Source organism: Trachurus trachurus (assembly GCF_905171665.1).
Source record: "Trachurus trachurus genome assembly, chromosome: 23".
NCBI lineage: Eukaryota > Metazoa > Chordata > Actinopteri > Carangiformes > Carangidae > Trachurus > Trachurus trachurus.
The window spans coordinates 7,243,592-7,264,433 of record NC_139912.1 but is presented as its reverse complement, the minus strand read 5'-3'; the positions used below and the strand labels follow the sequence as shown (position 1 = coordinate 7,264,433).

Genomic DNA, 20,842 nt, shown 5'->3' with positions numbered 1-20,842 from the left:
ATCTGAGTCTGAATGAAAATCCCTCTGCAAATACTTTCCCGCGCTCGTCGTCTCCTCACAACATCCGCTGATTAAACACAGACTGGATGTTCTAACTGGTTGCCAGTCGGCGAAATCGGCCAAGTGTTTGTTCACCAAACATGTCGTCTAATGGGGCTGGAGCCGAGAAGAGCCGAGCCGATCCGGTCGTTCATTGAACAGATGTTGTGTCGTCGCTTCGGCAAATAAAGAGTCGGCTCAGATTTACAAAGCCGCCGCCATCCCTGAGGTTTTATTAGAGCTCCATTTAGAAAGAACCCAGTCCACAGTTTAGAGGAAATGATAAATCTATTGATAAACAGTTCAGATTGAGATGTTCAAGTTCAAGCAAGTGCAACGTTAAAACTGTATAAAAATCTGGTATATAAAGAGATATGTGAGGTTATAAGGACATGTTCTCAACATGTATTTAACCTTATTTGGTAACACTCATTCATAACTACACACTTATAATAACCATCATTCAATTCTTAATTCATCATTTATAAAGCATCCTTCTTACATTGATATTAATTATAGTCTGTAGTTTATGATCACAGTCCATCTATAATGTGTTTTAATATTTTCATTCTAAATAAATGATGGATTCAGCATTTATAAATCAAGTGCATGCATAAAGGTGATTAATGATTAATTACATTCCTGACATCTCATAAATAACTGTCTTGTCATACATATAATACTTTATCTATAAATGATGACTCCATTTATTATAGATGAAAATACAATGATTAAATACATAATATATGAGATTATCAATCCAGAATTAAACATTTATAACCGTTTATAAATTGCATGCTGAATGATTTGAGTTCAATGATTTGAGTTCTTGATAACACTTAAGTGTTTCCCTTTATTTTTTATCTTTAAAACCCACGTCACGTTCTTTGTTTTCTGCAGAAAGAGAAACTCTACCCGTACCTGCACCTCCGTCACTCAGATCTTATATTTCTGCAGAGCTTCATTCTTTAAATACCAGAGCTGAGCTGAAGCAGCGTCACTGTGGCGTCACTGCTGATGTGCAGGAAATAAACCACTCCTTCGTTTTTGATATGTTTATGTGAAGTTTAAAGTCTGAGGGCTGGTAGGTGAACGTGTTGACACAAAACCTGCAGCGACAGGAAAGAAAAAGATTGAAGTCATTCGTTCCCGCTCTTCTTCTTTTCCCCTCTCGCTGTGAGAGATCATGTGTGTTCCTAGGAAGCGAATGCAGCCGCTGAATTATTGACAGCGGTGCGTTTTAGAGATGCATGGATGCACAGTGGACATGCAGTACGAGGAGATTTATGTACGTGCAGTCGCCCTCGCTCACCCTCTAATTGACTCTGTCCTCCTGCAGCTGACGGCAGCTAAACAAGCTAATTCCCAGCGTTAGTAGAGACTCTCGGTAGATTTATGGGCTTGCATTGCGTGGGGCTTTTTGTGCCGCGTTGTGAAGTTCAAGGTGCGTTTAGGACGGTGCAGCCCGCCACTGCTCTGTGGTTTTCCCAGCCCCTTTTGCCCCATTATCACACTCTGATCCAACATAACCACATCATTGTATTGATTTCCTCTTGTTTGCATCCAGAGCCAGGTGATCTTTCAAGATTTATCGACCGCCGCTGGGTCCAACAGGCAGCAGCTCCTGTGTTTCCACTTGTGGAGTTGATGGAAATTGCTTGCCTGCATTGTTAACGGCGCCGTCTGTCAGAGCGGACACACCTGATTTAAGAAAATCTACGCCTCTTATCCCACCTCACCCCCCCCGAGCAAGTACAGACCTCTGTTAGCCTGCACATTCCTGATTTATGCCTCATGAGGTAAATCCTGCAGCTAATGTGAGGCGTTCGAGGCGCGTCGGGCTCTGTTAAATCGACGGCTTTTAGGGATGCGGGGGTGAGCGGAGGTGACTTGGCATTAGCTGCGTGGAGTCGAGTGCTTACCGCTCAGAGACGGCAACTGAACTGAACGGGAGAGGGAGAAGGGAGGGAGGGAGGGAGGGATTGCGGCTGCCAGCCTGGCACACTGCACAAGCATTTGCTGCTCATCTGTGGTCGGTTGTCATGCGATACAGCAGGCGAGCAGACTGAGAGGCAACCAGTAGCCCCACAACTCCTCCCCGGAGACGGGGACAAGAGGGAACTGATGCTTTTGCGTATAATTAGGCCGCAAATTAACTCCAGTTTATGAAGCAAATTAGCACATTAAAATGTCGCTGGCGAAGTCATTAAGGCAGAGCAGACATGCCTCAGTTCTGCCAGGTGTCTCTCTCCCTCTCTCACTCTCTGCAGTCATGTCAGGATGCTTTTTTTGTTTTGTTTTTTTTACCTCCATTACTGTGGCCGCTGTGACCTCATGCATCAGGAGTGATATTAATCTCCTTCCATCAGGGGGGGAGGACACATGTTTATCCACCACATCTGCTGGTAATGCTGTATTTATACATGACTGTGAATGCTGGAGAGACGGACGTGGCGACTCTGAATGTGGCTTTAATGTGTCTTGCTTTATTAATTGTTGAGTTGATTGTATCGAAAGGGATCAGCAGTGGGCCGACAACGGAGCCCTGGGGAACGCCAAATGGAAATTTCAATAAAGCGAAGACCGTAAATAGAGATATAGAGATGGATATAGCCTCCTGAATGTCACACACAGGCGTTTGAAGAGTGGTTTTGAAGCTCAGAGTGGGCAGTTGACCCAGCGCCATCTTGGCAGTGTGTAACTCCGCCCATCTAATCCAAAAATAGGCAAAGAGGTGGAGCTTGTGAGGAGCTGAGACATTGGTGTATGCCAGCTTGTTGGAAACGATCACTCACCTGTCACTCAGTGGCCACACCTCTAGTTACAGTATATATAACTAAAACCCTTAAAAGGATACTTCAACATTTGGCAAATTGGCCCATTGCCATAATCCCTATAGTTTTAGCAGTAGGTTCGTTACCTTTAATTGTCGGTGCAAGCTATTTTTAGAGCGGTGGAGCAGAGCCACGAGCTGCTCAGAGCTACGCTACGGAGGCTCATGGATTTCTTGGTTTCCCTCATCAAACTAATCCAATACACAATCCAACAACTCCAAAACGCTCTGGTGGACAAGTTGTGACCTTCACATTCACCACATTTACCTCTAAAACAACTCTGTCTCGTAATGTTCTGTTATTATCTCATAGCGTGGTGAATGTGCAGGCCACAACTTGTCCATGAGAGCGTTTTGGAGTTGTTGGATTGTGTATTTGATGAGTTTGATGAGCGAAACCAAGAAAGCCCATTAGCCTCCGTAGCGTAGCTCTGAGCAGCTCGCCGCTCTGCTCCGCCGTTCTAAAAATAGCTTGGACCGACAAATAAAGAACCTACTGCTATGACTATAGCGATTATGGCAATGGGCCAATGTAGTTATTGGATTATCTGTGAAGGCTGGAGGAAAACAAAGTGAGTCAACAAGTGGATCTTAATGAGGTGTAAAATGTGTTTCCTCGTCCTCATGTGATTGTTTGGCCTTTAGTTGATGAGTGTATGTGGGGGTTATTGATCATGGTTAAGATGAATGAAGCCCTGCTTTTTGCCTGAAACAAGGTGAAAGATGTGGGAGAGGTTTCTGGATCAGGTGTCGGGACAGACGAGAAGCTGCTCTCCATATCGTCAAGGATTGTGTTCATCGAGATTAGGACCCGCTGCAGCTCCGTCCTTCAGATACAAATCAGTTTGTTTCCACTGCGATGCCTGTGAGACATGTTTTTTTGTTGCTTGTCAGAACAACGATCAATATTGTGGTAGATGGAAAGGAATCACACTCAGGCTGGTGGGTGGACAGTAAGACGTTTCTGCGTGGTAACGGTGCACCTTGGGCTCTTGTGTTATCTTCGTCCCTGTGCAGCTCTGTTCAGAGGGCAGAACAAAACACTAAGACTTAAGGGCCTGTCAGTCATCTCTCAATAACCCTTTAAATGGTGAACACATCCAGCTGGACTGGACTTGATAAAGATTTGACTTGATTTTGATCAACCAAGAAAGGACAAGGCTTTAATTTCCTAGATTGACAACTCCCCATATCGACTTGATGGCGATGCCGACGTCAAAGCTTCTTTATATGGTCCAATAGAGGCCAAGAAGTATTTCAGTCTTGGCTCATTCCTTGGGGTATTTTTTATAAGAACACAAAAGTTTCTGCAGCACACATCATAAACTCAGCCTTACTTCTGTCCATTTTTACTCTCAGAGGGTTTTAAAGTCTCCTCGACGGGGCGTGACGTCGCTGTCTGAAAGACTGGAATGCGATGCCACTGACGCACCGAATGCCAAACCCCAGAAACTACATTTGCCGTCACTGTAAACCTCATTAGTCTGCTGCTCCATATTGATCGTTTTTCAATTGAGTTGTGTGTACAGTGAGACAGCAGAGCCAGACATAAGAAGAAGACCCTCCATTTTCATTAGTTTGCTTTAATGATCTTTTCCCCTCAATCCTTGATCTCACTCCAAAGCGCATCACTGCAGATAGTGGTACCGCAAGATAAAGTATCAAGATTTTGTGCTTCAGTCTGGGTTTGTTTGTCTTTTTTGCTGATGCAAGATGCAACGTTTTAAAACTAATGGTTCGCCTCTGAGGGTTTTGTGTGCAGGAGCAGCGTTTATATATCTAGTGGCACAGGCTGGTTAAATCTGTCTTTCCTGCCACTGGGAGGCTCTGAGGGAGGCAAGGACATGGATGGATTGAAGACAGGGTGAAGACAAGTAGAGATGAGCCCTTTTTTTTTTCTCCTTAATATGCTAAGAGCCCCGGGGTTTAGTCTTGTCTGTCCTTCTACACAGCTTCCCATGAGACTCCTCGCATTTCTGACTTCTCCTTAGGCTTAGCGTTTTATCCTTTTAGTCTGGGGCCTCGTCTTTTTGACAGATGGGGAAAAAGAACCTGCCTAGTATCTGTAAAAAAAAAAAAAAAAAAAAAAAGAAAAAAGAAAGGTATCCGAATCCTCACGCTAATGCTCATTGTCGATGCTCCTGGAGGAATTGTGGTCATGGTAATATCTTTTTTTGGACAAACTTGTCTTTTTCCCCCTCCTTTTGTTAAAAAAACCTGCTCACAACCTATTATTCGACTAATTTAAACAGTGCGTGTCAGGAAATGGAGGTCAGCGCTGAGGGTGCAACTGTTAATTGCTTCTGTCTGACACACTTTGGCAACGCTTCCACAGCTACAGTAAATTTTCCGGCCTGTTTGCCTCCGATTTTGGCGGCGGTCGGCAAACTGGAGTCCAAAGAGGTGCAATGTACAGATGCTGAGGAGAAACAAGAGCAGGGACTCAGGGAGGATGATGGTTTGTTTTTCTCATAAACACAATTATGAAGCAGGTTTTCCGTGTGTTTGTTTAGATACTGAACCTTTTCACAAACTGTCGGTTATGCCTAAAGCAATTTGCGGGACTAATGAGTTCAGCTACGTTGGAAACCCTCCCAAGACCGTCATCATATGGGGTTGAGATGCAGTTATGAGAGAGGCCAACAGTTTTTCTTTACATGAAGTTAAGTGAGTGTCAAATTGTTTCAGAAAGGTAAGGAAACTCCCTGGACACAGTTTGCCCCCAACGGCAGCATTGGGAAGTTGTGGAGAAAATTGGTTTTAGACCTTCAGGGATTTGAGAAGCACTTTGTTTGAAGTGATACTGACCTGTTATAAGTCTGCAGCGGGGGGGGGGGGGGGGTCTGCACTCCAGTGAGTCAAAGAAGTCGTGCTACACCTCTGAAAAGTGTGAAGAGCAGGGCCATCATTAGCTGTGACCTGACCTATGAGGACTTTCTCCTAAAGACCAGGCGGAGTTGACATTTTGGGACCAATGAATATTTTAGACAGTGCGAAAAAGAAGAAAAAAAGGAAAACTTGTTCCCGCTGCTCCTTTCACCAGCTCCTTGTGGCCTTTGTGCCTCCTCCACTCTTTACGCCTCCACATCGGTGACAGCCAGAGCTGGAGGTGTATTGTTTTGGGGTTTTCTGTACGTTCATCCATTCGTCCCGCCTTGATGGAACTTGGACCCACGGATGAACCGACTTTTAGATTTTGCTGCAAAACACTTTCAAGACTTCACACAGCAATTATGACACAATTTCATACAAATAATCAGTACTTTATTGGACTAAACAGCAGCATGACCTTTCTTTTTCTTTCTCTCGCTATCATCACTTCAGTCCAGGGGCGAAGGGGGCCGAGGAAAGAGTGGAAGCCCCAGTTAAAGGGCAGTCAGTGAGAAGACAGGCAGCTTAAATGGCATCTCGGGTTGCCGGGCTGAAAGGAAAGTGCCATTAGTGTTGGGTTTCTGTGAAAGTCCACAGAGCGGATACTTCAAGCACTCTTGATGGGAGATTTATTGCTCTCCGGGTCTTTAAAAGTGGCAGTATGGGAGGACGAAGGGTGACCACATGTAGAGGCCATCGTTTTACAGAGTCAGGAGGTGAACTGGCTTTATACACGACCCCGATCGCCGCTTGCTTCAAGGACACGACTTTGTTTGACCAAAAACAAGATGCACGACCAGAAACACTTGGTGGTTACACAGCAGGAAAGGTTGCGGTGACGTTCTCCGCTTGCAGCAGCAGCATTGGGGAGGAAAGAGGGGAGGGGTGGGGGTTAGTACGACGAACTGGTCGACTATTGTCTTCCTGCACAAGGCAGTTTGCTCATTGATGCCCGTGGGCCGGAGAAGGGTGCAGTGGTAAATGCGAGCGATGGAAGGCTGGCACAAGACCACTTATCATCCAAAGAGCCCTTTTTACAAAAACAACCCCACAGTCCCACAATGCCATTCTCTGCCCGCGTCCACAACAAAGAGCCCTCTGAAGCCCACAGTGTACGGCCCCATTCACCCTCCTGACCCTGATGCACTCGCTCCTTTTGTGGGACTTTCTATGGGTTTTTACTTCGGTTCATGGGAGCTACACTGGTCTAACAGCCGTGCAGCTATTTTTATACAGCATGGTGGTGGTGGTAGTACAGTAGTGGAGCGAGAACGTACCCAGAAAACATTACTTTTTTTTTTTTTTTTAAATCTCTCAAGTGCACAGTGAGTGATATCCCCGCGTGGAGTGAATGAAGGGGAATTTCAAAAAGCAGTTTTGCACAACTGACTGTTGCGGTTGCAGATAAGAGTGAAGTGAGCAGCTGGCAGAGGAATGAGAAACTCCTCGGAGCCTGCATGGAGCCACACGTGGAGTCAAGTTCACAGGCCGAGCGGCTGCAGACTGAAGATCTCAGTGACTTTATCTGCTGCGTAATGTGTCTCATGAAGTTATTACCTCATGTTTGCCAAGTGCTTTAACTTAACATGCACTTAAACTTACCTTGCAGAAATGAAATTTAAAGGGATAGTTCAACATTTTGGCAAATTGGCCCATTGCCATAATCCCTACAGTTTTAGCAGCACATTATGTTAATATGACAGATGTTCCAATTACTTACAGGTTTCATATATAACTTTTGCATATGATTTTAGTACTCATGTATATATAGAAATTCAATATATGCACATTTATTACATTTTTCTATTTGGATACCGGCAAATATCAAACTATCACTTAAAGCAGAAGTGAGTGATACATTTGTGTTAATATAAGTCTTAAATAGTTATATCTTCCGACAGCAATCACTTACATAGAGTGTTTGGTCTGAAACACGGGTCTCTCAGTCCCTCTGCTCTGCTCTGAGCCGAGGAGAAAACATTTATCGTATCCTACAGTTTTTATCCAATGAGGAGAGAGAACGGCATGCAGGGCTGTGTGTGCAGCCAAGGAACGCCGTGAATGTGGTGACGTAGCGACGAGGACTGTTATGGTGCGTTCAAGGAAACTCGTATTTTTCCGACCGTGAAGTGGTACCAGTTCGATCTGGTACGAGTTCACCGGTCGGAAGTTACGAGTGGCCGTTATAGTGACTTTCACCGGTAAAACAGGTCGGAAAACACGAGTGGGTTGCCTGGAACGCTACAAAGTCGTAAGTTGTGACTTGAAGCTGTAATTTACGATTTCAAAAGCCTGCCTGGAACGCAGCATTAGCGAAAACGACCGGACCACTCACTTCTGCTTTAAATGTACCAATGTGAAAATTAGATTTTAAAGAGATAGTTCAACATTTTGGCAAATTGGCCCATTGCTATAATCCCTATTTTTAGGAGTAGGTTCGTTACCTTAATTGTCGGTGCAAGCTATTTTTAGAACGGCGGAGAAGAGCCGCAAGCTGCTCAGAGCTACGCTATGGAGGCTAATGGGATTTCTTGGTTTCCCTCATCAAACTCATCAAATACACAATCCAACAACTCCAAAACACTCTGGTGGACAAGTTGTGACCTGCACATTCACCATGAGATCATAACTGAACGTTATGAGACAGAATTGTTTTAGAGGTAAATGCAGAGACTGCTTGCTGAAAAACTGCCCCCCGACGGGAACGTGCATCAGTGGTTTTACATGAATTTACCTCTAAAACAACTCTCACATGATGCAGGTTGTATCAGGCTGACAAGGTGAACTCACGCCTCCTAGTTTATCGTGACCGCCCCTCATTTAATTAAACACTGTAGCGACCTTTTGACAGTCAGGAGCGCAGAGCTTGGTGTGTTGTGGTGAAAACCAACTCTCTCTCGTTTCAGTGCTGATTTGCAGAAGTGGTTAACAGCGCCGTCAAACCTCAGGACTGACAATCACAAGAGCGTAGCGGTGGTTTCTTCATGAAACATGTGCTAATTCTGGGGACGTTTTAAGACATGAGCGACTCCCAAAAGGCCTCGGTGATGATCTCAGATGCCCCGTCTTCTTCCTCTTCTTCATCTTTTTGATTGACAGTGTCACTCTGCTCTTGAACCTGATGTGACAGGTCCTGAACACTCGACTCGGGGCTACAAGACGAGTTCACATGCTCTTCTTCTCCTTCCTCTTCTAGGTCAAACTCCCTCCGCACGCTTTACCCACAAGGTTTTGCAGCTTGAGAGAGCGACCGCCGGTTAGTCAGGGGTGGTTTGTTTTCGTCGCCAGGCTCCACACCCTCAAGAGGAAGTTGAAGCGAGGTCATCGGATGACATCAGAGTCAGCAGCAGCAGCAGCAGCAGCTCGGTGAACCGCACAGTAAAGAGGGAACAGTGTGTGCAAGGGAAACACATCAAGAGTTGGTGTTTTTGGGAAGATGTTTGCGAGACGCCTCCTCTTCGTCTTCGTCTTAGTCTTCATCCGCTGCTGCTGCTGCTGCTGCCGCTGCTGCTGCTCTGTGCTGACTGATGGTCTCTGTTACTGCCAGCTGTTTGCCTCGAGCACAGGGAGCACACACACACTATTATTTCTGCATTACGTAATAACAGCAGCAGCAGCAGCAGCAGCGCTACCACCACTACCATGCAGGAAATATATTGCACTGGCTTGGGTTATGACTTTACAGCAGCACTTGTGCCTAATATGGGCAGCGAGGTGCATTTGGAGAAGAGGAGAGAGAGGAGCGGAATAACAAAGAGAGGAGAGAGGGAGGGATGAACATAAACAGCTGTTTGAAGCTGTTTAATTCAACGTCCTCCTCTGCTTACTAGGACAGCTCTCACACACACAAACACACACACACATAGCAGCAATTTCATAACAGAGATCACACACTCTGATGCCAGTCCCTTCACTTCCCCTCACACTCACTCTCTTCTTCTTTACACTCCTGCCATCTCTTCCCATGTATGTGTAAACTGTCTCTGTGCAGAGGGAATGTCGGCCCTCCCGATTGGAGCTGCACGGAGAAACGAAACGCATGATGCAACACCACATCCCCCCCATCCCCATTCCCATTCCCATTCCCACCCCTCCTCCTGCTGCTGCCTTTTTGGTCGGCGTCGCCCGATGCAGAGCAGCGAGTGTCGGGGGGCTGAGTCAGACATGAGCTGGTAAATCTAGACGAGAGTTCACTTAATCCTCCTCCATGTTGGAATGCGCGCAGCTCGGAGCACAGCAAACAGCAGAGTAAACAGGTGGAGCGATATCACACGTACGCGGCTTTGTGTCGGGTTACACGTTATCACATTTTTATCAATTGAATGTGGAATATGTGGTGCGTGAGTGCATGGTGTGTGTGTGTGTGTGTCAGTCACGCACACTAGTCATCGCAGTTGCCAGTTTGTAAAGAGCGGTTCGGCTTTTCAGGAACAAGCTGCGACTGAGTGCTGATCAAACATTACAGAGCTGCACGCTTCAATCAATCAATATAATCCTAATTACAATATACAAATCACGGGAGCTGCAGTTTATTGATTTAAAGGTGAAATATATATATAAATATTTGAACATTGTCTGCATTGTTGGCAGCAAAACACCTCGGCCTGTTAATCATATCGTCCAGATTTAAAGGATAAATGTTTGTTTTGTGCAAGACTCAACAAAAATTACAATGAAGATGCAAAAATAATAATTTAAGCTGTAATCGTAATCACAATATCTGTTTAAATGATCACAATCTGACTCAGTTTTTCAAATTTTTTGGTTGTTGTTGCTATAAATTCTCTGTTTTGTTGGTTGTGAGCTGGAGTTTGAACTTGTCGCCTTGTTTTATCCACATGATTTCCAGTCAATGGTGAAAAATGGGAAACTACATGTAATTTGAATCGCTGTTTATAGTTCTTGTGCTTTTTACGCTTTGATTCCACTGAACAGAGGCTCAAATGTTCAGTTTGACGTTACACACACACACACACACACTCACACTGTGTACACAAGCATTCTTGAACAAGGAGAGTAGCCCTCTGGTATTACTCAACAACTGTGTGTGTTCGCTTTGTTCAGTCGGCCGTTTATCAGGAGACACACCTACGTCTGATTCCTGGGTCGAGCTCATTGGTCCGTGGCCGTGGCCCCGCCCCTCTCTCACACCTGCAGCCGTTGTATTAAAGTGCAAATATTGACACAGGCCTCTTTTTCCTTTAGATCTGTAAGTAATAGAGCGGCTAATTAGCCAGAGGTCGGGTCATTTATTGACTAATTGTCTTTGTTCTGATCCAACGACTCGAACCTAAACGACGCTTTGACCTCAAGCGGTTTCTTTTTTCTTTTTTTTCCAAGTATTTGTCAAGAGAACATTTTACTGGAGGAAACTGACTCACTGTGTCCACACTGTTGGTTTCCAGCAGCAGATAACGGACGTTTCATTTACATTGTAAAAAAAAAAAAAAAGTTTTCTTATAGTGTTGGTGTTTAAAGGGATAGTTCAACATTTTGGCAAATTGGCCCATTGCCATAATCCCTATAGTTTTAGCAGTAGGTTCATTACCTTTAATGGTCGGTGCAAGCTGTTTTTAGAACGGCGGAGCAGAGCCGTGAGCTGCTCAGAGCTACGCCACGGAGGCTCATGGGATTTCTTGGTTTCCCTCATAAAACTCATCAAATACACAATCCGACAACTCCAAAACGCTCTGGTGGACAAGTTGTGACCTGCACATTCACCACACTATGAGATAATAACAGAACGTTAAAAAGAGACAAAGTTGTTTTAGAGGTAAATGCAGAGACTGCTTGCTGAAATACTGCCCCCGACGGGAACGCGCATCAGTGGTTTTGCATGAATTTACCTCTAAAACAACTCTGTCTCGTTATAATGTGGTAATATTAAAACTTGAAGGGATACGTTTGACCATTTTCTTTTTTCTTTTCTTTTTCATTTCCTCGCCCTGCTTTTTCAGAGTTGATCTGTCGACACTTGAGTCAGTTTTTCTCGTTGCCCTCCAGCTCTGGTTCCAGATGGCCGGCCACAATTATAAATGGCATTTAACTTATTAGTTTATTTCATATGTTTGTGTGTTTTTTGTTTTTTCTGTCTGCAGCTGTTCGACCGTGTGCGGGAAGACAACCCCGACTTCCACCAGAAAATCATCCCCATCAGCAGCGAGCTGACGCAGCCGGGTCTGGCCATCAGCCCCGAGGACGTGGAGAAGCTCACCGGCTGCATCAACATCGTCTTCCACTGCGCCGCCACCATCCGCTTCGACGAGCCGCTCAAGTGAGGATCACATGACTTTAATTTATGCACAAAAACACAAACACACACTCACGCTCCTCTCTTCAACATCTCTTTCTTACATAAACACAAAACACACTCTTTAGCACCGACAGTTTAGCTTCGTCGTGTTCTGGTTCTGTGGAGCAGGAGCTTCCTGTTGTGAGGACAGGCTGCACGGGTTTATTGATCTGCAGCAGAGACTGAGGAGCAGGAAGAGGAGGATGAGGAGGAGAACATGAAGTTAATGTCGGTCAATACACACCTCCCTCTGTTCAGTGTTTGAGATCGGAGCAGGAGAAGCTGAGATCAGGAAGTGGTCATGATGAGACATGTGGAGGTTCCCATGAGTTCAGATCAACTTTGGAGCAGGTTGTCCACTAATCAGAAGGTCGGTGGTTCGATCCCCAGCTCCTCCGGTACACACAAAGTGTCCTTGGGCAAAATAGTGAACCTAAGATGCTGGAAAAATTGGTGATAATATGAAAATAGATGAGCTTTGTGAAATTCCCATCAGCCTCATATACAGATATAAAACACAGGAGCTCATTAGCAAATGCTAAATATCACTATTTTTTTTATCTTGTCACATGGTGTTGTGTTTCCTGACTTAAAATAATAGTCAATGGCATCATATTGATAAAGTCTTAGGTCAAAAATTTTACAAAAGAGGTTTTTATTTCAAGAAATCCAGAAGTAGACTGACTGTAATTAATTATTTAAAATAACCTGTAAAAGTTGTAAACTTGATTTTTTTAACAAACCCTGACATTATATTCCAACTTCATCTGACTATGAATACTCATAACATTAGCTGAGTTTTTACAGCGTCTTTTTTTTGTTTTGTCTTTGTTGAACATCGTACGTCCTCCATCTTTAGTATTTTGTCGCCGTCTTATTTGGGTTTTGGGTTCACATTAGCTACGGCAACAACCACATGGACAAACAACGTTACAGTTGAGTTTGTCGACACTAAACCTAATTTATCTGTATGACATTCAGTTCAAAGAAACTTTACTGGCATGGGAAAAAAACATTTACATTGATAAAGCAACTGTGCAAAGAAAGATATTCTAGTTATTTTGTTTTGTGTTGCTGACTTTAATGCGAATTTATTTCGGAATGAGCATTTTTTCAGGGTCATACTAAAGATTTCTAGATTTTAAGAATCAGTTTGGTAAAATAATGGGAATAAATTAATATATTAAAGCTGGAAACACATTTAGCTCAGCGCTCCTCTGTGTGTTAAACCCTGTGAGAGCAGCAGCAGCAGCAGCAGCAGCAGCAGCAGCAGCTCGTTTCATTAACGGCTCAGAGCAGCTAATAAATAATGATCCATGATGATGACAGAGGAGGTGGTGGTGGTCGACTGATCCCAGGTCAGCTCTCGCCCTCTGTTAGCAGCCTCGGTTTCACCCGCTGACGGATAATGAAGCTGCTGCAGAGAGCGAGAGCGAGAGAGAGAGAGATTTTGATGAGAGTGAATCAATTAGCTGAGCTGCGGTGGTGAACGCTGGTCTGAGGTCAGTGTGTCAGAGCGCCGCGCTGACGCTGAGCCGACAACCAGCCGTTAGAACTGTGTTAAAGCTGCACGTTTAAGACCAGAAAGACGGATAAATGTTGTTTTTACAGCAGCAGAACATCATGTAGGAGGATAAATGCTAAATAAACACATTAGAATTAAATATTCAGTGATTTTTTTTATTTTAAATGTAAAGAAAAATGAACAGGATTTGGTTGGAGGCTCGAAAAGGAGCCTTGGACTCAGTGACACAGAGACTCATGTAAATATAATATTTTATTTATAGAGTTTTTTTTGACATCGAGTCGTTTTAAAAAAAACAAGTGAAGGTTCAAGGAAACACAGGTAATTTAATTCAAACATTAGAGACGGCTACAAATAAAAAGATCATCATCAGTTTGAGTTTTCCTCAGGAATAAAAGAGGGTGAGTGGTGTTTGAGCAGCATGTTTGTATCAAAGCCGCTGTTAGTGAGCGTGTGTGTGTGTGTGTGTGTGTGTGTGTATATGTGTGTGAGTGTGTGTGTGTGTGTGTGTGTGTGTGTGTGGAGTGTGATAATGGACAATAACAGGAAGCTGTTTTGATCATTTGTGTCTAATAAATACAAAACAGAGGAAACAGGACTTGGAGTGCCTCAAAGAACGAATGGAGAATAAAGTGCAGAGAAGAATAATGTGTAAGTGTGTCTGTGTGAATGTGTGTGTGTGGGCCTGTTGTGTTTTATCTGATGCTGCGTTTTACATATTAGTCAAATATTTACTGTATCTGACAGTTGTACTACTTTTTGGAGGCGGGACTTAGGTTTGAGTGACAGCTCAGTCAGGATAAAGGCTTTTCTCTCTCTCTGGTCGACCTTCCTCCTGTTTTTTTTATTTATTCCTCCTCTCCACTCCTTCTCTCTCCCATCGTTCCTCTCGTCTGTCGAGCTGCAGCCTTGCGACCAGAGCGGCGACATTAATCACTGGACTACAGCGTCTGTGTTAAAGGTTCGATCCCCCATGTAGTTTGTTGTCCAAACTCAAAGGACGGTTCCTGTTTATTCAAAGATTATTCTGATGGTTTTATTCTCCTGTCTCTTAATATTTACATCACACACACAGTGAAGTGTTTCACTGAAGCTGCTCCTGTCGCCCCACTGGAAGAAATAATCATGATAAATAAGTTATAAATTACTTATTAAGACATGCAGATTGATTTTAATATGAAGCTTTCTGGACCTGAAGACGTTCAACTGTCTGTTTTATTGAGGAAAACTGATCTTAAAAATGTTGTTAACGCTCAAATCTAGTACATAATTTTTGACCCAGATTTAGAATGACTGGTTGAGATTAGAGATTATTAAAGGGATAGTTCAACATTTTGGCATATTGGCCCATTGCCACAATCCCTATAGTTTTAGGAGTAGGTTTGTTACCTTTAATTAATAAAAAACAAAACGACTTCGCCTCGTAATGTTCTGTTATTATCTCATAGCGTGGTGAATGTGCAGGTCACAACTTGTCCACCAGAGTGTTTTGGAGTTGTTGGATTGTGTATTTGATGAGGGAAACCAAGAAATCCCATTAGCCTCCGTAGCATAGCTCTGAGCAGCTCACGGCTCTGCTCCGCCGTTCTAAAAATAGCTTGCACCGACAATTAAAGGTAACAAACCTACTGCTGTGACTGTAGGGATTATGGCAATGGGCCAATTTGTCAAAATGTAGAACTATCCCTTTAAATGCCCACATGCATTAATAGTAGCGAGTCTAATATTATCTTCAGAAATGATAGTTGGAGTGAAAACGTGTTTTTAAGGTGGAATTGTCGGATCAGATCAGATGATTCATGATGACACGGAGACAGACTGACGGACGATGACTCGGCTGCAGGAAAGAACCGCAGCGTCCATCTTTGTCCTTCTGTCAGGACGCCCAGCATATGGTCCCAGGAGGTGGTGGAAGATGACACGCCTACACACACAGACACACACACAGACACAGACACACACACCGAAGAACGCATCCTCTAAAATCCACCTTCACACACAGACACACACACACCTCCTCCTCTCCGTGTTCCTCACTGCCGCTAACAAGCTGCCACCACCGGACAACATCTGATTCATGCCAGCGGAGCCGTCGCCCACAACACCACCGACACACACACACACACACACACACACACACACACACACACACACACACACACACACACACACACACACACACACACACACACACACACACACACACACACACACACACACACACACACTCACACACACACACACTCTCTGTCACACATACTGTACACACCTCACAACTCCACCCACACACACACTCACACAGCAGCAGTGTGTGTGTGTCCTGCAGTGTCTGGTTAACACTGACCCTTGGTTTTTTCTTACGGTCGCCTCGAGCTCAGTGGATACAGACCCCCTGTGTGTGTGTGTCTGTGTGTGTGCGTGTGTGTGCGCGTGTGTGTTATTTTTTTTACCATTATTTCTTTGGGAAACAGTTTTTGTTATTGACCTTCTTCAAACTTGGCTCAAACATCCACTCGGACCAGACGGTGAACGACCCAGTCACTGTGACCTCGCACACACACAGTTTCAGTTTTATGAATGAAACAACTCTCTAGTTCCTTTTCCTTTGTATTTATCTTCTCTCTCTCTCACACACACACACACGCACACACACTCACTTTCAGGATTAGTTTTGATTTCTGCTCCGTATGGTTTTATCTCATGTCTTTAGGTTTCCTCCTCACACACTGACGGAGGCTCTGAAAACAAAGTGTTTCATTATTCATTGGAGTATTTTGACCTCTTTTTTGCTTGTTATTTTAATTTAACCCTCCTGTTATCCTCCTGTGTCAGGGGAAAGAAGAAGGAGGAAGGATGCAGGGAGGGCAAGAAATAAAGAAAGAGAGTGTAGGGGAACAGATTGGGTCAAGAAAGGAAGAAGAAGTAAGGATCAAAAAGGGATGGTGGAAAGAAGGAGGGAGACAGGAAGGAAGGAAAGAAGACGTGGAAAAATTGGTTCAGGGAAGAAAGAAGGAAGGACCAAGGGAAAGAAAGGAGGAAGGAAATGAAAAGGATGATGGAAAGAAGGAAGGAAGGAAGGAAGGAAGAAAGAAAGGAAATAAGGATGGAGAAAGGAACAAAGAAAGGAAAGGAGAGGAAGGAGGGAGGAATGGAGGATGGATGGAGGGAGAGAAGGAAAGGAGGAAATAAGGACCAGTCAAAACAGAGTTGGGGGACAACAGGAGGGTTAATTCACATTTTCCAAGAGTTTACAACAGAGCTGCACCGAGGCTCTTTGGAATAATATAAGTTTTTTTATTGTTAAACAGTAAAACGGTCTCCAACACGTGTTTATCACAAGTGTTTGAACCATATTTGAGGGATCGTTGCAAAATAATGTTTATGTGAACATGGGGAATATCAGCTGATTAATCCGTCATCTGGACATACAGTAGTAACTTCCTAATATCAGTTTCAACATCGGCCTCAACGCTCCCACATCAGTCGCTGCTGCGTCTTGACGTCTATTGATGACATTTCTGGAGGAATCAGAGACGCTCGGTTTGTTTTGCTAATGAGGAATCCTGCAGAACGATCATGTCGGTCGCTGCTATAGGTCAAAATCATAAATATGACTCAAGACGGGTTTATTATCTGAAGAAGAGAAGATAAAAATGTCCGGAAATAAACTTGAGTGTATAAGGAAACCACAAAGTGTCATCCAGTGACGGAGGGTGTTATCATCTAACTCTACAGCTGTGTCTGCAACCAGCCAGAGAGTGAGATTGAAGACGCCAAAGAGCGACCACGGCCTCGGCATGTTCCTCAGAGAGAAAATAGGGCAGATAACTGTCACTATGACACAGAGGGATTGACCATTAACTACACAAACTATCTATAGGGAAGTGAAATGATTCTCTAACAAGGAGGGGGATGGAGAAACGACGATAACGTTTCTCCATCTCATTCACCAGGAGAGAGGAGCAGCAAAAAACACAAACGCTCTCACATGCAAATGCTCAAACTGAGATATTAGAAGTCTGAATACACACACATACACAGATTTCCTCAAAGCCTTTTCTTCTCTTTCCTACACACATTTAATCTCAATCTCAAGCACAAACACGCCATTCATTCTCACACACACACACACACACACACACACACACACACACACACACACACACACACCCATACACTCTGTTTAACTCTCTCTCTGTCTCCCTCTCTCTGTCCTGCAGACACGCCCTGCAGCTGAATGTAATCGCCACGCAGCAGCTCCTCAGCCTGGCCCAGCAGATGCACCACCTCGAGGCCTTCATTCACATCTCCACCGCCTATGCAAACTGCAACCGCAAGCACATCGATGAGATCATCTACCCGCCGCCCGTCGAGCCCAAGAAGCTCATCGAGTCTCTAGAGTGAGTGAGTGAGTGAGTGAGTGGATGAGCGGCGGCTGGTTGTTGTGGTTGTTGTTTTGTGCCTCGGGGACTCGGACTGATTCACTCAGGGTCGAGGACCATGTCACTGACGGCTGCTAATGAGCTGAAAGTGAACATGACATGACACACCTGAGCTGACAGGTGACGTCGACAACCAGCACTCACACTGACCAAGTTTGGAACATATTTGGAACATATTTAACCAAAATTGTTTTTTAAAATTAATAAACATGATCAAGTTTATAGATATTCTACCTCGAAAATTAGATAAGTTTCCTAAAAATGTGACCAAAGTTTGATCTCGACAGCTTCTGTCTCCAGATTCCTACTCACATTGATGATGATGATGTGATATTAGATCAATAACAAGACTTCAGAACTAGGGATGTTCACAATTAATCGTGGTATTAAACGCCACAATTAATTGATCGTAAAGATTCCTAAATACCGTTACTTTCTGAAAAAGATGATGTTGGAACCATATCTGCAGATGTGCGCCAAAGTAACGGTAAATGCACAGATACTGGTCAATTTATCTAAAGTAACACTGAATTAGTACGAATTTAAATGTTAGCGTGTCATTTATATTGTGAAAAAAAAGATTAAAATAAACTTAAACATTTTGATATAAATGACAATTAATGACTTAAATATTTCAGACACTTCCCCCAGTGGATTAATGACTGGTCCTATATTAAGATATTAGTATTTCAATTAATTCAACTTTTACTTGTTAAATTAAGGATGAAGTGTGTTAGGGAAGAATTTGTGGTGATGAAGAAAAAGTACCAGAGTCCTGTATGTCTTATGCTGAAGGAGTTTATTTACTTGATCAAGGAGAACAGAAGAGTCGTCAACACAGCATAAGTGCGTGAGGCCACCTCAATTCTAAGGGTCAAACAGCAAAGCTCAGATTCTTATAGTAGAAATGGGCCGAGACAGCAAAGGGGAGATGTTATAACATCCAATTGGCTATAGTGCATAAACATGAAGATAAGGATTCACACCAGCTACTGTACTGTAAGTGTTATCCAGTGACGGAGAGCGTTATCCTCTGACTCTACAACTGCTGTGTCTGCAACCAGCCAGAGAGTGAGATTGAAGACGCCAAAGAGCGACCACGGCCTTGGCATGTTCCTCAGAGAGAAAGTAGGGCAGATAACTGACCCCAACAGTAATCTAACAGAAAGTCTTCTAATTCATAACTCTCCACTATGACACAGAGGGGTTGACCATTAACTTATCTATCTATCTATCTATCTATCTATCTATCTATCTATCTATCTATCTATCTATCTATCTATCTATCTATCTATCTATCTATCTATCTATACGAAATAGTTATTAAAAAAAAGGCAGAAATAAAAATAAACTCAATCTCATAAATTAAATTGCACTCTGTTTCTGAAAATTGAGTAGCCTATCTTCTAATAAAATACTACAGTCTGATCTTTTACATAATTGATTATTATTATGACAGTAGACGACAACAGACTGAAGCTGCTGAACAGGAACTCTCTGTGTGTGTGACTGTTCATTGTCATTAAAATGAATGACATATAAATCAACAACATGAAGTGCAGCTGTGTCTAAAACCCTCTTGTGTCTCCGCTTCCTGTCGTCAGGTGGATGGACGACGGCATCGTGCGCGACATCACGCCGCGGCTCATCGGCGACCGGCCCAACACCTACACCTACACCAAAGCCCTGGCCGAGTACGTGGTGCAGCAGGAGCAGGACAAGCTCAACATCGGCATCATCCGGCCCTCGATAGTGGGGGCCAGCTGGCAGGAGCCCTTCTCTGTGAGTCGCCACGCTCTCACACAAACACAAAGATGAACATGAGGACAGTCGTCACTCTGGTTCATGTGTTTTTCTTATACATATAGAAAACATACAAATAACAATGACTTTCTTCTTACCTTCTTTTTTCTACTAAAAGTCTAACTAGGGACGGGAGTTGGAAACTAGCATTAGTTATAATCTCTGTATGCAGAACATCAGTCACATTGACTTGTTTGTAACGAGTGGAAGTGTCACTATGTTAACCTGCATTGTCCCTATCAAATAAACTGAATTAAATTAAATTAAAGCAATAGCAAATAATGTAAGAGTGTACTATACAACAAAACAATCAAAAGATAAGGGAGGCTACGTTCACCCAGCAGCGCTCTGACACCGAGTCGCTGCTTCTCACAGCCGCCCGACAGAAAGGCAGAAGGTTTCTGTCCCGCCACCCAGAGACATCGGTGGTGAGTTCGTTCCCCTTCTTATATGTTTGAATAAAAAACAAAAAAACAAAAAAAAACAATCAAAAGATGATAAATAAATAGATAAATAATAATGATACAAATAAAACTGCAGTAACAGAAGTAAATAAAACAAAAAAATAGCTGAAAAAGCAGCAGTAGTGATGATCTTCAAGTCATCCTTGATTGATCCTTCATTTTCATCCTACAAAAAAGGTTTCCATACTTTCACAAACGGTTTTCTTTTCCCTCTAACCATATATGTAAGTCTTTCTAACGCAAGATATGCTGCAATCTCCTTCAAACATAACTTTACAGACAGCGATTTTCCAGAAAAGAGCGATCAGTCTTCTAGCTCGAAGAAGCCCGAAATCAATCAATACTGACTGTTTAGATTTGACGACCAAGGATACACAGTTTCGCTTGCAGGGGAACGTTCTTACCCGCCATCTGGGAAGACTCTGGTTCCTGTTAATCAACATGTTACACGCTCATGAGTGACCCACACACCCCCTCCCCACCCTCCACCTTGTGTCGGCCTGTGACAGTAAAACGAATGGAAATAAGATATCGATCGTTGTAATCCTGCACGGGTCAATAACCGCTCCCCTG

At 43.6% G+C, this 20,842-nt stretch overlaps 1 protein-coding gene across 1 annotated transcript in view; it reads left to right on the top strand.

The window, feature by feature from the left end:
* Positions 1 to 20,842, top strand: part of LOC311006833 (fatty acyl-CoA reductase 1) — a gene marked incomplete at its 3' end in the record, with an annotated part of 61,091 nt that overhangs the window by 31,280 nt on the left and 8,969 nt on the right. Inside the window, exons 3-5 of the mRNA XM_083999816.1 lie at positions 11,842 to 12,017; positions 17,781 to 17,960; positions 19,607 to 19,784. Of these exons, the coding sequence (XP_083855942.1) occupies positions 11,842 to 12,017; positions 17,781 to 17,960; positions 19,607 to 19,784 (534 nt within the window). The remainder of the gene's footprint in view (positions 1 to 11,841; positions 12,018 to 17,780; positions 17,961 to 19,606; positions 19,785 to 20,842) is intronic.